Here is a 15,663-nt window from a genome sequence, read left to right as displayed (position 1 = left end):
GAGCAAAGCCCATACCGCATAGTCAGCTATAATAGGGCCCGATAAGACAATATAAAACAATTCAAACGAGAAAACCAATGGCCTTATTTATGTAAAAAAATGAACGAAAAACAAATATGTAACACATAAACAAACGACAACCACTGAATTACAGGCTCCTGACTTGGGACAGGCACATACATAAATAATGTGGTGGGGTTAAACATGTTAGCGGGATCCAAACCCCCCCCCTAACCTGGGACAGTGGTATAACAGTACAACATAAGAACGAACTATAAAAATCATTAAAGCATTAATCATAGTAGAAGAATGACAAATCATGGATGATAAGAAAAGGAAAATACCCCCAAGAAATTTCATAATGGAAAGGCCCTAAATCAAACTTCAAAATCAAAAGCTCAAACAATTCAAACCACTGGATAACAAACAAGAATGTATCAATAGTATGATGATGGCCTACTGGCATTTATCATTTTCTATGTTCAGATATCTGTGAAATTGGGGTTAAAACCCTAATTTGGCATTGAAATTAGAAAGATCATATCATAGGAAACATTGGAACTAAGTTCCAAGTTGATTGGACTTCAACTTCATCAAAAACTACCTTGACTAAAAACTTTAACCTTAAGCATGACAGATTAATGTACAGAGAACAAATGCACGAGGAAATGGTAAAACAGACCGAAAAACAGAATGACCCTAAGTAAGGCATAAAAAATCAGGCTGTGAATTTTAATTATGTGAAAGCCTTTGTATTACATAACTTACCTTCCAAATTTTACAGCAATCCTTTCTGCTAACAATACACCAATAATTCCTGCAAAAACATACACTGCCGTGAAAATGGAAAATAGAAAATTAGCACTCTTATTGCTTTCTATATACATTCTTGTCTCCAGTTCAGATGATATTCCTTGATAAAATGCAATAATAACCTACAATATAAAAGTATCATTGAATTAATAAACAAATCTTCATAATATTAAATTGCCAAAGAAAAAATACCCAAAATACAAATTATAAAAGTAAACCATGTTTGAATATTTTTGCTATAAAAGTTGTTAAATATTTACAACTTGCATAACATACCTTTAGAAGTCTTGCAACAACTATGTGGGGGTCCATAGGTGGCTTATTGCAAGGAAAAATTCCTGTACTATCCAATTTACCCCCATTTTCTAGTGGAAGTGTCCAAATTTCCCTAATCTTCAACCAGGACGGCCATCTATAACATGACCCACCTATTGTATTTATTGTTAATTTATGCTGGTCCTGAACATGCATGAAATATTTGCCACTGGACATTAAGCAACCATTAATCAATCAAAATTTTAAACATAAATTTGTAGTGAAAAGACAAATCACATTTTTATACACAAGAAAAGAAACTGAATCAAATGTAATCATAAAACCTTTATCAGTCAGAGCTCAGACATAAACAAGTCGATTTTTGTTTTTGACTTAAATAAGTCCAAACATGTATTTATTATAAAAATGTAGTTTCAATTTTAGACTTATCTAAGTCAGAAAATGACAGACTTGTTTAGGTCTATTCATGTTGGTGAAAAAACTTAATGTTACTTTGTGGCCAAACTACACCACCTATGACAGCAAAAACCTGTATGAGAGTTCAAAAGGACTTGAGCTATCTATATTTAATTATCTAATTGAACATCCTTACTAAACACAGATGTTTTACCTCATTAAGTGTGATTCCAGGTGGTTGCATTGTAAGGTTAATTAACATTATCTCCGATTTTTTAGAATCTCATTCATATTTTTCTTTAGAAGACAAAGCATTGACTTTCAATGATGTCATTATTTGATTTAGATGCATGACCTCCTTATAAATATGCGTGGGTCTTGAAGTTAACCAATTTTGATCACTTATTGACTTGCAGGAGTCGATATTTGCAACTTTTTGATTCTGGTCAATTATTTATTGTTTAACAATATTGGACTTGTTCAAGTCATATTTTGTGTTACATTAAAGGGAGACAAATCCTAAAACTTACATATTTAGACCTCTATGAGTCAAACGCAGATTCAGACTTATTTATGTCTGAGCTCTGACTGTTTATGCTGATAAGCTAAGCATAGAAAAGAGAGGCTTTATATAATGATATATAATATAACTAAGGGACTTTAACACTCCTAAGATGAAAAACAAGACAATGCCATGTTAAAATAAGTAAACTCTTCTATAAACCAAATAATAATAACCTCAGCATTAAACATGTTAAAGGATTTAAATATATGTAAATGAATAATGAAAACAAGGTCAATATGAGGTTTCCCTGTCATACAGACATCACATGTTAAAATCACTCTATAAATCAAATATGGTTGACCATTATTGTATATGCATTGTAACTGAGATTTCCAACATAAATATTATATCAAATGAACCATGAAAATAAGTTTCAGGTACGTATACACTTCCAGATGGATATTGACCCAATCAGTGATTCAATAAATACAGTGATACTTATAAAACCAGATGCTCCGCAGGGCACAGTTTTATACGACAGCAGATCTTGAACCCTGAACATTTGGAGCAAGTATGGACACAACATTCAAGCTGGAGTCAGCTCTAAATTTGGATTGTGATTAAATAGTTGACACAGCATAGGTTTCTGACACAGAATGAATGTGGTCTAATGAACTTAAAATTTTTTTTTGCCTTTGAACAATTCACTATGCTGTTGAATATTAATGCTCCTCTCAAAAAAATGTTTGAAGAGATTTTCTTTTTACTTATGGAATCTTAAATGAGAAAAATTGACCCCCCCCCCCACCCAATTTTTTTTCATATCCCCCTTTCCCTTATTCCATAACTGATCTCAATTCAAATTTCGAATGGAGTTTGCAACAATAACTACTCATTTAAATACATCATAAAATATTAAAATGTAACTAGAGGCTCTAAAGTGCCTGTGTCGCTCACCTTGGTCTATGTGAATATTAAACAATGGACACAGATGGATTCATGACAAAATTGTGTTTTGGTGATGGTGATGTGATTGTAAATCTTACTTTACTAAACATTCTTGCTGCTTACAATTATCTCTATCTATAACAGTACTTTCTGTGGAAAATGTTATTGAAAATCTTCAAATTTTAAGAAAATTGTTAAAAATTGACTATGAAGGGCAATAACTCCTTAGGGGGTCAATTGACTATTTTGGTCATACTGACTTATTTTTAGTTCTTACTTTGCTGTACATTATTGCTGTTAACAGTTTATCTCTATCTATAATAATATTCAAGATAATAACAAAAAAACAGCAAAATTTCCTCAAAATTACCAATTCAGGGGCAGCAACCTAACAACCGATTATCCGATTCATCTGAAAATCAGATAGATCGTGACCTGATCAACAATTTTACCCTGTCCGATTTGCTCTTAATGCTTTGGTTTTTGAGTTATAAGCCAAAAACTCCATTTTACCCCCATGTTTTATTTTTAGCCGTGGCGGCCATCTTGGTTGGTTGGCCGGGTCACCTGACATATTTTTTGAATTATATACCCCAATGATGATTATGGCCAAGTTTGGTTAAATTTGGCCCAGTAGTTTCAGAGGAGAAGATTTTTCTAAAAGATTACTAAGATTTACGAAAAATGGTTAAAAATTGATTATAAAGGGCAATAACTCCTAAATTGGTCAACTGACCATTTTGGTCATGTTGACTTATTTGTAGATCTTACTTTGCTGAACATTATTGCTGTTTACAGTTTATCTCTATCTATAATAATATTCAAGATAATAACCAAAAACAGCAAAATTTCCTCAAAATTACCATTTCAGGGGCAGCAACCCAACAACGGAATGTCCGTTTAATCTGAAAATTTCAGGGCAGATAGATCTTGACCTGATAAACAATTGTACCCCGTCAGATTTGCTCTAAATGCTTTGGTTTTTGAGTTATAAGCCAAAAACTGCATTTTTCCCCCATGTTCTATTTTTAGCCATGGCGGCCATCTTGGTTGATTGGCCGGGTCAACGGACACATCTTTTAACCTAGATACCCCAATGGTGATTATGACCAAGTTTGGTTAAATTTGGCCAAGTAGTTTCAGAGGAGAAGATTTTTCTAAAGGATTACTAAGATTTACGAAAAATGGTTAAAAATTGACTATAAAGGGCAATAACTCCTAAAGTGGTCAACTGACCATTTTGGGTATGTTGACTTATTTGTAGATCTTACTTTGCTGAACATTATTGCTGTTTACAGTTTATCTCTATCTATAAGAATATTCAAGATAATAACCAAAAACAGCAAAATTTCCTTAAAATTACCATTTCAGGGGCAGCAACCCAACAACGAAATGTCTGATTCATCTGAAAATTTCAGGGCAGATAGACCTTACCCTGATGAACAATTTTACCACCATGTCAGATTTGCTCTAAATGCTTTGGTTTTTGAGTTATAAGCCAAAAACTGCATTTTACCCCTATGTTCTATTTTTAGCCATGGCGGCCATCTTGGTTGATTGGCCGGGTCAACGGACACAATTTTTAAACTAGATACCCCAATGGTGATTATGACCAAGTTTGGTTAAATTTGGCCCAGTAGTTTCAGAGGAGAAGATTTTCCTAAAGGATTACTAAGATTTTACGAAAAATGGTTAAAAACTGACTATAAAGGGCAATAACTCCTAAAGTGGTCAACTGACCATTTTGGTCATGTTGACTTATTTGTAGATCTTACTTTGCTAAACATTATTGCTGTTTACAGTTTATCTCTATCTATAATAATATTCAAGATAATAACCAAAAACAGCAAAATTTCCTTAAAATTACCATTTCAGGGGCAGCAACCCAACAACGGAATGTCCGATTCATCTGAACATTTCAGGGCAGATAGACCTTACCCTGATGAACAATATTACCCCCATGTCAGATTTGATCTAAATGCTTTGGTTTTTGAGTTATAAGCCAAAAACTGCATTTTACCCCCATGTTCTATTTTTAGCCATGGCGGCCATCTTGGTTGGTTGGCCGGGTCAGCCGACACATTTTTTAAACTAGATACCCCAATGGTGATTATGACCAAGTTTGGTTAAGTTTGGCCAAGTAGTTTCAGAGGAGAAGATTTTTCTAAAGGATTACTAAGATTTACAAAAAATGGTTAAAAATTGACTATAAAGGGCAATAACTCCTAAAGTGGTCAACTGACCATTTTGGGCATGTTGATTTATTTGTAGATCTTACTTTGCTGAACATTATTGCCTTTTACAGTTTATCTCTATCTATAATAATATTCAAGATAATAACCAAAAACAGCAAAATTTCCTTAAAATTACCATTTCAGGGGCAGCAACCCAACAAAGAAATGTCCGATTCATCTGAAAATTTCAGGGCAGATAGACCTTACCCTGATGAACAATATTACCCCCATGTCAGATTTGCTCTTAATGCTTTGGTTTTTGAGTTATAAGCCAAAAACTGCATTTTACCCCCATGTTCTATTTTTAGCCATGGCGGCCATCTTGGTTGGTTGGCCGGGTCACCAGACACATTTTTTAAACTAGATACCCCAATGGTGATTGTGGACAAGTTTGGTTTAATTTGGCCCAGCAGTTTCAGAGGAGAAGATTTTTGTAAAAGTTAACAACGACGCCGGACGACGACGACGGACGACGGACGCAAAGTGATGGGAAAAGCTCACTTGGCCCTTCAGGCCAGGTGAGCTAAAAAAAGTGTTATCGAATGAATGGTAAAGATTGCTTTAATTTATCAATTGGTAGTAATAGTGAATATAAATTGTATATTGTATAAAACAATGATTTAAGTTGATTCAACTACTATTCTGGACAAAGAAAGATAACTCCAATTGAAAATTTCTTGCTATTGCGCAATATTGTGCAATTAGATATTTCTTGCTATTGCACAATTCTGTGCAATTGAAAATACTTGCTATTGCACAATACTGTGCAATTGAAGATTTCTTGCTATTGCGCAATACTGTGCAATTGAAAATTTCTTGCTATTGCACAATACTGTGCAATTGAAGATTTCTTGCTATTGCACAATACTGTGCAATTAAACATTTCTTTCTAATGCACAATTAATACTTTATATAATAATTTGGATCCTGATTTGGACCAACTTGAAAACTGGGCCCATAATCAAAAATCTAAGTACATGTTTAGATTCAGCATATCAAAGAAGCCCAAGAATTCAATTTTTGTTAAAATCAAACTTAGTTTAATTTTGGACCTTTTGGACTTTAATGTAGACCAATTTGAAAACGGGACCAAAAATTAAGAATCTATATACACAGTTAGTTTCCGCATATGAAAGAACCCCAAGGATTCAATTTTTGTAGAAATCAAACAAAGTTTAATTTTTGACCCCAATTTGGACCAACTTGTAAATTGGGCCAATAATCAAAAATCTAAGTTCATTTTTAGATTCAGCATATCAAAGAACCCTAAGGATTCAATTTTTGTTAAAATCAAACTAAGTTTAATTTTGGACCCTTTGGACCTTAATGTAGATCTAGGCCAATTTGAAAATTAAGAATCTACATACACAGTTAGATTTGGCATAAAAAAAGAACCCAATTATTCAATTTTTGATGAAATCAAACAAAGTTTACTTTTGGACCCTTTGGGTCCCTTATTCCTAAACTGTTGGGACCAAAACTCCCAAAATCATCCCAACCTTCTTTTTATGGTCATAAACCTTGTGTTTAAATTTCATGAATTTCTATTTACTTATACTAAAGTTATGGTGTGAAAACCAAGAAAAATGCTTATTTGGGCCCCTTTTTGGCCCCTAATTCCTACACTGTTGGGATTTCAACTCCCAAAATCAATCCCAACCTTCCTTTTGTGTTGATAAACCTTGTGTTAAAATTTCATTGATTTCTATTCACTTATACTAAAGTTATTGTGCAAAAACCAAGAATAATGCTTATTTGGGCCCTTTTTTGCCCCTAATTCCTAAACAGTTGGAACCAAAACACCAAAAATCAATCCCAACCTTCCTTTTGTGGTCATAAACTTTGTGTCAAAATACCATTGATTTCTATTTACTTATACTAAAGTTATAGTGCGAAAACTTAGAAAATGCTTATTTGGGCCCTTTTTGGCCCCTAATTCCTAAACTGTTGGGACCAAAACTTCCAAAATCAATCCCAACCTTCCTTTTGTGGTCATAAACCTATTGTTTAAATTTCATACATGTCTTTTTACTTAAACTAAAGTTATTGTGCGAAAACCAAAAGTCTTCGGACTACGACGACGAAGCCGAAGTGATACAAATATACGACCAAAATTTTTTTAATTTTTGCGGTCATATAAAAAAACCATTGCAAGATTCAAGCCGTATTGGATATAGCAGGTTATTACAGACATGTACAGAAAACATAATGCAACTATACTTGATTTGATTTGAAACAGAGACTCTAATTGACACTCTATGAAAATATATGAACTTCAAGAGAGAATGTTGTTTTTTAGTATGATGTCAGTTGAAATATTGTAGCTTTTAATTAATTACCACTGCTGGATTATTCAGAACAGCCATGTTGTATCCATAAGAAAAGGCATTTCCGAAAAGTGCAACTGCTATACTAAATTGTTGAGTTTTCGTTGCAGAACTTTCATGACTTTCTTCCTGCGGCTGATTCTGCAAAGAAAATATATATATTTTTTCCAAGTTATGCAGCGAAGGAAAATATCAGCCACTAAGGTTAACATGAAAGCTGAAATATCAGGGTGTGGAAATATTTGTTGTGAGCACTTGTCCCTGGGCAAGTAAAACTATAAATTTTACTTGTCCGGAAAAAAAGTTACTTGCCCTGATGATCCCAATAAATATTGAAGTATTTCTTGTTAGCTAATATGTGATTCTTACTAAGCACTGTTGTGCCTCACAAACAAATGAAATCCATTTGTCTATATGTGTAAAAAAAATTTAGGAGAGTAAGAAATGGGTTAACATCGATGGGATAGAAACCTAACAGCAAACCAACCAATACAATGATATGTAAAGGACAATTTTGCAGCAGTTTTGGAATAAAGATTGTAGCCAGTAGGTACATTTACTCAATTTGAAGAGAGGACAGTAATTGAAGAAATGTAAACTTGTAAATAATCATGATAATAGATAAACTACATTAACTATTGATGTTGTGGTGTTTCTCTCAACTGACCCGCTTGTTCTTGATTATGTATTATTGTCTTGATGATCAATTAAAGAGTCCCTTTTAATTTACCACTTCGACAACAAATAATATTGACCTTTCATCAATAAATAAGACAAAAACTTTATTTATTTTGTGAATTTTCATCCTAGATAGCCAGGGACAATCTGATATCCACAATGTCTGAAATTCTCTGTTTTTTATTTTAAATACTCTGTGTCCTCCATTTGCGTTTTTTCTTTTCTACTCGACTCATTACTCTTTTTGGCTTGCCTGCCCGGCTTTTTATTAAGTATTTACCCATCTGAATTTCAATACAAAATTTAAAGAAATGACACTTCCGGTAAATGATGGATAAAACCTAATCGATGATCCCGGGTCAATGGACAAAGCAAATGCAATTTTACGCAACTCGGGTTCGTATACTTATTCTAATTTATTTTGATAATCAATCAATTTCCGGCATTATGTTATATTTATCGTCATGAACATTGACATTTTTACTTGCTGACCATTGGTTTCTTTTACATAAATTAAACATTTTTATACGTTTTGAAATCAATTTTATATTTTTGTTGGAATTGAACTTTGTTTTGTATATTTTTTTACTTGTCCACAGACAACCAAGAGACAAAAATAATTACTTGTCCGGTTGTTTAAATGTACGAGTCGGGCGAGTCGGGCATAGCATTTCCTAGTCCAAATAATTATGACGTCTGGCAAGGCTATTTCCCAGAAAAAAATTAAAATAGCCTTGCCAGACGTCATAATTATTTGGACTAAGCATTTCCACACCCCTGAATATATACTAATTTTACAAACAATATACAGTTTGAAGTATAATCATTCACATGTTTTATAATAGGAAAATCTCTATAAAAGCATATTTCTTTTTTTTTATTTAATATAAACTTATAAATACAATTATATCTATTGGAGAAGCAAATTTCATTTATTGAAAACAAAAAGGGTACAAATTTGTTCAAGGCAAAAAATCTTATGATTAATAATAAAATTGAGAATGGAAATGGGGAATGTGTCAAAGAGACAACAGCCCGACCAAATAAAAAACAACAGCAGAGGGTCATAATCATTAATAAACATGCATATGTCTCAGGTATAAATTTTTTCATGGCTTTCTTGTTACAAGAGAAACTTGAAATTTAGTGCTTTACCCAAAAAAAATTTGTTTCAATTTTTCCAGAAACAAAGGCTGATTTAGTGGGAAGGAGAAAGCTCTCCTTATGGAGCTAGATATATAATAAACAAGTAGACTTTTTATAAGTATCCATCTCAATGTTGGCTTACCAGGCCAATCCCCTTTTTAAATCCTTATATAATCACCATCTGAGTGAATCTCTCCCATTTTCACAAAAATATAAATATCATCATCTGCATATGAAGAACTTAAAAATATTCTATCATTCTCTTACTTGATCTTTTACACATGTTACACTACCTGTAGTTTAAAAATCTGTTATTTACCAAATTTTGTTTTTAATTAGCAAAAAGAAAGAGAAACAGCACATGTACATATAAGGCATAACAGCTGTAAAAAAATAGTTCTGTTCCTATTCATACTATTGCACTGATAATATGTCTTGATGTTAATGTGTCATGATTTCATTGATAGAGGATTGCTACTCACAAGGAAGCTATTAAACCAAGAGTTCCAAATGGTGAATTTGAAATCATCCCTTCTTAAATTTTACGGACGCCATCACGAGTTGGAATAACCGTTTCACAGCTGATATCAGATATGTTCCTATGTCATAACTACAATATCCTTTCCCTTTTCACGAATGTGACCAACCAAATTAGACTATTAATCGGATTTGTAATAACATAAGCAACTCGATGGGTGCCACATATGGAGCAGGATCTGCTTACCCATCCGGAGTACCTGAGATCACCCCAAGTTTTTGGTGGGGTTTGTGTTGCTTAGTCTTTAGTTTTCTATGTTGTGTATTCTGTACTATTAATTGTCTGTCTTTTTATTTTTAGCCATAGCGTTGTCAGTTTATTTTCTATCTATGAATTTGATTCTGAGACTCCCTCTGGTATCTTTCGTCCCTCTTTTAAAAGATTGCTGTCATGTTAATTTCGTTCATAATTACTGTCCATTTATTTTGATTTTGATTTAAAGTGTTAATAAGTAAATTGCTCTATCAACTGCAATTAAAGATAACAAATAAATTAACATCCATGACAATAGTACTTACAGTACAGTTTTGATTAATTGACCATGCACCAATAACTACTAGGACTAAGATTACAAGTACAGCTACTCCCCAAAAGGATTGCTTAGATTCTGAAAAAATAAAAAGTGTTAATTAAGGTGATCATGGACAGTGATAATGAAACAAACCTGTATGGCAAGCCGTTTTACTATTTATTCTAACTTCAAGATATCTTATATACTTTATAAGATAGTTTATCAGTGGCGGATCCAGCCATTTTAAAAAGGGGGGGTTCCCAACACAGAGTAAAGGGGGGGTTCCAACTATATGCTCCCATTCAAATGCATTGATCTGCCAACAAAAGGGGGGTTCCAACCCCCGGAACCCCACCCCCTGGATCCGCCACTGCTTATATAGTTTATCAGATATCTTATAAAGAAAATTATATGAGATATCTTATATAATATAAACTATATGAGATATTTTATAAAGTTTATTAGATATCTCGAAGTTAGAATAAATAGTAAAACGGCTTGCCATAAACCTGTTATATTCACATAATACCATGTGAATTGTTAATGACTGAGACATCTGTCTGTGTTTTACAGACCAGTTAATTTTGTCTTTTAAAGTTGGTTACCATATATGCATATTGCAATTGAACTTTTTATAGGATTGTTTACTTTTTTCTAGAGCTTATTGTATTATTACCATGTCCAATTAATTCACATCCTGGATAAACTGCAAAGGTCTTTCATGTAATGTTTTTGAGTCAGAGGTCAAGTTTATCTAATAGATTCTAATCTGAAGTCCTTATTTTACATTGTAAACAAAGCCATCTTCCTTCAGCACAAACTAACTGTTTATAATCTTGTTATTTTGATCCTTATCCTAATAAAATATATATTTCAGCTGCTTAAATAAAATCAAAAACTATCAAAACATATATTTACCCCGGTATTACATGTATTAGTTTTTAAACTTGTAAAACATGAAAATGTAATGTAAATACAAATAAAAAATTATAAAAATTGGGAGGAACAGGAACTGCCAAATATTTTTAAGGTATCTTCATAATATTTGACCTACAAACATACCTTATTTGTCCTTTTTAAATCAATATGATTCCTTCAAGTCATGCTCTATGCTTATTTTAACATGGGTAGGCATTGCATTTGACCATATTTTACACTTAGGTAGCACTTGGTGTATAAAACAATAGAGTTTAATGTTTCATATTTTATCTATATAGCTATCCAAGGGCAATAACTATAACAAACTTTTTTTTCATTTTTTAAATGATCTTAAATGAAGGCTTCAAAGCAAATAGAATGCAATTCATAATATTAATATAATCAATACCTGAAAGGTGCTGGCACAACCCTTTGAGAAATATTTTATATGCACTGATTTTTTAGCTTGTCCAATGCAAGCAGGACATGCTTATATTAACTTTTGATATAAATTTTATAAAAAATCCAGCAAAATTGTAGATGATGAGACACTTTCATTACAATATTCCATATAATTAATATTCTTAGAGCATAACTATTTGAAACATATTTGATTCACACAGATTTTCAAACTTCCCAAGACATTCTGTAATTGCTGATGTAAACCTATATATATATGATAAAAGTTTAATAAAATCTGACAAGAATTTTAATGTGCAAAACCCCAGTGGGACTACAGTGGAATACACATGAAAGCGCAACAATGAAATTTTTCCTTTAATTAATGTTCCAGGGGTATATTACTCTTTTATAAAAAATTGATCAGCACTGTTCTGAATGATGCACTGTCAATTTAACAGTTTATGTCAGTACATCAAATTTGTATCAAAAGTCAAGTTTTATATTAGTTTTTATGTCAATCATTGTTTATATGAAGCCAAACTGTGAATATTATTGCCTTTTGTTACTAATTAAGTGTTGAGGGATTAAATAGAGGTAAGAAAAACAAGAGTGCACACACTGAAATGTCTCGCCTTCTTTACTAATCATTGATATTATGTTGATAGTCCTAAGTATAAAGCTTTATTACAACTGTCACATAAACTTAACATTAACCAAGTAGCTAAACAAAGACCAAGGAACAATGAAAATGAGGTCAAGGTCAGATGAACCATGCCAGGCAGACATGTACAGCTAACAAAGCTTCCATACAACAAATATAGTTGACCTATTACTTATTATAGTTTAAGAAAAATAGACCAAAACACAAAAACTTAACACTGTGCAATGAACCGTGCAATTGAGGTCATGGTCAAATAAATCTGCGGGACTGACATATAGATCATAATATATTTCCATACACCAAATATAGCTGACCTTTGGCATATAAAATTACATAAAAAGACCAAAACTTAAAAACTTAACTTTGACCACTGAACCATGAAAATGAGGTCAAGGTCAGATGACATCTGCCCGCTAGACATGTACACCTTACAATCATTCCATACAACAAATATAGTAGACCTATTGCATAAAGTATGAGAAAAACAGACCAAAACACAAAAACTTAACTATAACCACTGAACCATGAAAATGAGGTCAAGGTCAGATGACACCTGCCAGTTGGACATGTACACCTTCCAGTCCTTCCATACACCAAATATACTAGCCCTATTGCTTATAGTATCTGAGATATGGACTTGACCACCAAAACTTAACCTTGTTCACTGATCCATGAAATGAGGTCGAGGTCAAGTGAAAACTGTCTGACGGGCATGAGGACCTTGCAAGGTACGCACATACCAAATATAGTTATTCTATTACTTATAATAAGAGAGAATTCAACATTACAAAAATTCTGAACTTTTTTTTCAAGTGGTCACTGAACCATGAAAATGAGGTCAAGGACATTGGACATGTGACTGACGGAAACTTCGTAACATGAGGCATCTATATACAAAGTATGAAGCATCCAGGTCTTTCACCTTCTAAAATATAAACCTTTTAAGAAGTTAGCTAACGCCGCCGCCGTAGCCGCCTCCGTAGCCGCCGCCGCCGCCGCCGGATCACTATCCCTATGTCGAGCTTTCTGCAACAAAAGTTGCAGGCTCGACAAAAATGTACATTAACTTTTTGGAAGTTCTGTCGCTGTATAGTATTTCTTTCTCCCAATCTGCAACTTTTGCCATTTATTATTTTATATATTGTTTATATATATTACCTGGACAAGGAACTTTTGGTAACAAGTCACTGGGTATTTCTCTATTCTTTATACGACATTTAAGTTTTAAACTGTTGTCACATCTGTAAAACCTCCATAGCCACTTTTCTCTGAGTAATACATTGTAGTATGAACCGTTTAATGAACTGGCTATCTGTTTTATCTCCTATTAAATAAAGTAAAACACAAGGAGTCAATCTATTGCACACTTTGCCTGCGGCATAGTAGTTATGGATTTTGATGATTTTATTTTTGTATTTGATTAATTGAAGGTTTATAACAAAACTCTTCATGGGCAGTTATTAAATTAATTTTTTAAACTAGTTATACTAAGGATAATTTAGGCTGCGGGTGGTTTAATTTGACCTAGTAGCTATATAGTTTCAGAGGAAATGATTTTTGTAACATTAAAACAATTGTGACGATCAACACCAATGGATGACCGATACCAAGTGAGCTACAAAGAAACCTCAGACTACAATTTTGTTCGAAATCAATGTAAACAACAAACCTTAGAGAACAAATAACAAGTTGGTTCAGGGTAAAGCTTTTGGAAATGCAATTCGAATGTAATAAAGCTGTTATCTTGGGTATAATTGCTCATTATCTCTTCTCTGGTCGGCATATCTGGAAATATAAATGAAAAACATGCTGTGATGTGTATTAACTTATTTATATTGATATCAGGCCTGTAGCCAGGAATTTCCAAGGGGGTGTTATTTGGACTCATGAACTCGACTTTAAAAGTCACAATTTGAACAGTACTTTGACTTTAACAGTCACAATTTGAACAGAATGTTGACTTTAACAGTCACAATTTGGTTTCAAAGGGGGGTTCGTTCGAACTCACCAAACCTCCCCTGACTACGGGTATGGATATGTTATATATGCAAGTGTCCCTAATAATTATCTAAACGATTTTTAAGCACTGCAGTTGAGATGCCTATCAAAATTGATTAATCATGTTAATTAAGGAATAACTATTCCATGTAATGATCTTAGATAATTTTAAGTGGGCAAGGTATTTATTTCAATATTATTTCACTTGTTATAGGAAAATTCTGAACTTTTGAATTTGGAATCAGGTCAATGAGTATAACAAGCGTTTTGACAAAACATAGTCCCAATTGTACTAGAACATAGAGCTAATCTGATCTATAACTTGTCCTTGTGTAAACTATATAACAAATGTTAAGTCAATATCTTCAAGCACGATGAACAAAATAAAGTGTGGAAAACTTAATAAGTAAAAGGAACATAACTCTGCACAAAATTATCAGACCAGAACAAAATTTGAACTTGATCTGTAACTTGTCATGATAAAAAAATGTATCACTTATAAACATGATAAAAGCAATATCTTCAAGCATGACCAACAAAAGTGTGAAAAACTGATTATTTGAGTGAATTTTCTAAATCCAAGGACTATAACTCTGCACTGCACAAAATTAATAGACTGGAACAAAATTTGAACTTGATCTGTAACTTGTCATGATAAAAACAATACACTAAATATCAAATCAATATATCCAAGCACAAAGAGTGCAAACCTCAATCCCCCTTCGACTTTGATAGGGGACTAATGAAGACACAGTCCCAAGGTAGCCATGTTGATTAGAAGAGACATACATTTTTTGGATTGTCAGGGATGGAGAGTTGTCTCATTGGTAATCATACCACATATTCTTATATCTATATAAAAACTTACATAAGAAAATATCATTGTATGAGGTTCTATTAATGATGTCAATTTCATTTGCATAGGTACATTTCACTTCTTTATTTAAGTCTGTGGTATTCTGTAGAGTCCACAATGACACGTCAGTGCTATTATCCATCGATGTATATTTCTTATCAACAAACCATTTGAAGAAGCTTTTATGACTACTACTGGTTTCTGTACATTTGAAAGTTACAGGACTGCCTATGTCTACATCTGGAGTCAATACACTGATATGAACTAAAATAAATGCATGTTTTTTTTTTAAACCGCTACACATGTTATTCAGTTTACACCACATTTTGTATGTTATTTCTTCATAAAAATATTACAGTCATTCCTTATTATTTTATTCTAAATTCCATTTTCAGCAAAAGAAAATCATGACAAAAACGTTGATGACGTCACATGACAAAATTATGTCTATGAGCT

At 32.8% G+C, this 15,663-nt stretch overlaps 1 protein-coding gene across 1 annotated transcript in view; it reads right to left on the bottom strand.

Annotated features, from left to right (window-relative positions):
- LOC139503037 (solute carrier family 2, facilitated glucose transporter member 5-like) overlaps positions 1 to 15,663 on the bottom strand; it is a 59,050-nt gene that overhangs the window by 30,232 nt on the left and 13,155 nt on the right. The window contains exons 3-8 of the mRNA XM_071292713.1: positions 15,220 to 15,471; positions 14,023 to 14,138; positions 13,512 to 13,677; positions 10,380 to 10,468; positions 7,512 to 7,640; positions 769 to 935 (exon numbers count right to left, since the gene is read on the bottom strand). Of these exons, the coding sequence (XP_071148814.1) occupies positions 769 to 935; positions 7,512 to 7,640; positions 10,380 to 10,468; positions 13,512 to 13,677; positions 14,023 to 14,138; positions 15,220 to 15,471 (919 nt within the window). The remainder of the gene's footprint in view (positions 1 to 768; positions 936 to 7,511; positions 7,641 to 10,379; positions 10,469 to 13,511; positions 13,678 to 14,022; positions 14,139 to 15,219; positions 15,472 to 15,663) is intronic.

The sequence above is a fragment of the Mytilus edulis genome, chromosome 14, assembly GCF_963676685.1.
Source record: "Mytilus edulis chromosome 14, xbMytEdul2.2, whole genome shotgun sequence".
Classification (NCBI taxonomy): Eukaryota; Metazoa; Mollusca; class Bivalvia; order Mytilida; family Mytilidae; genus Mytilus; species Mytilus edulis.
Note: the sequence above shows the minus strand (reverse complement) of the source record. Positions and strands in the feature narration are given on the sequence as shown.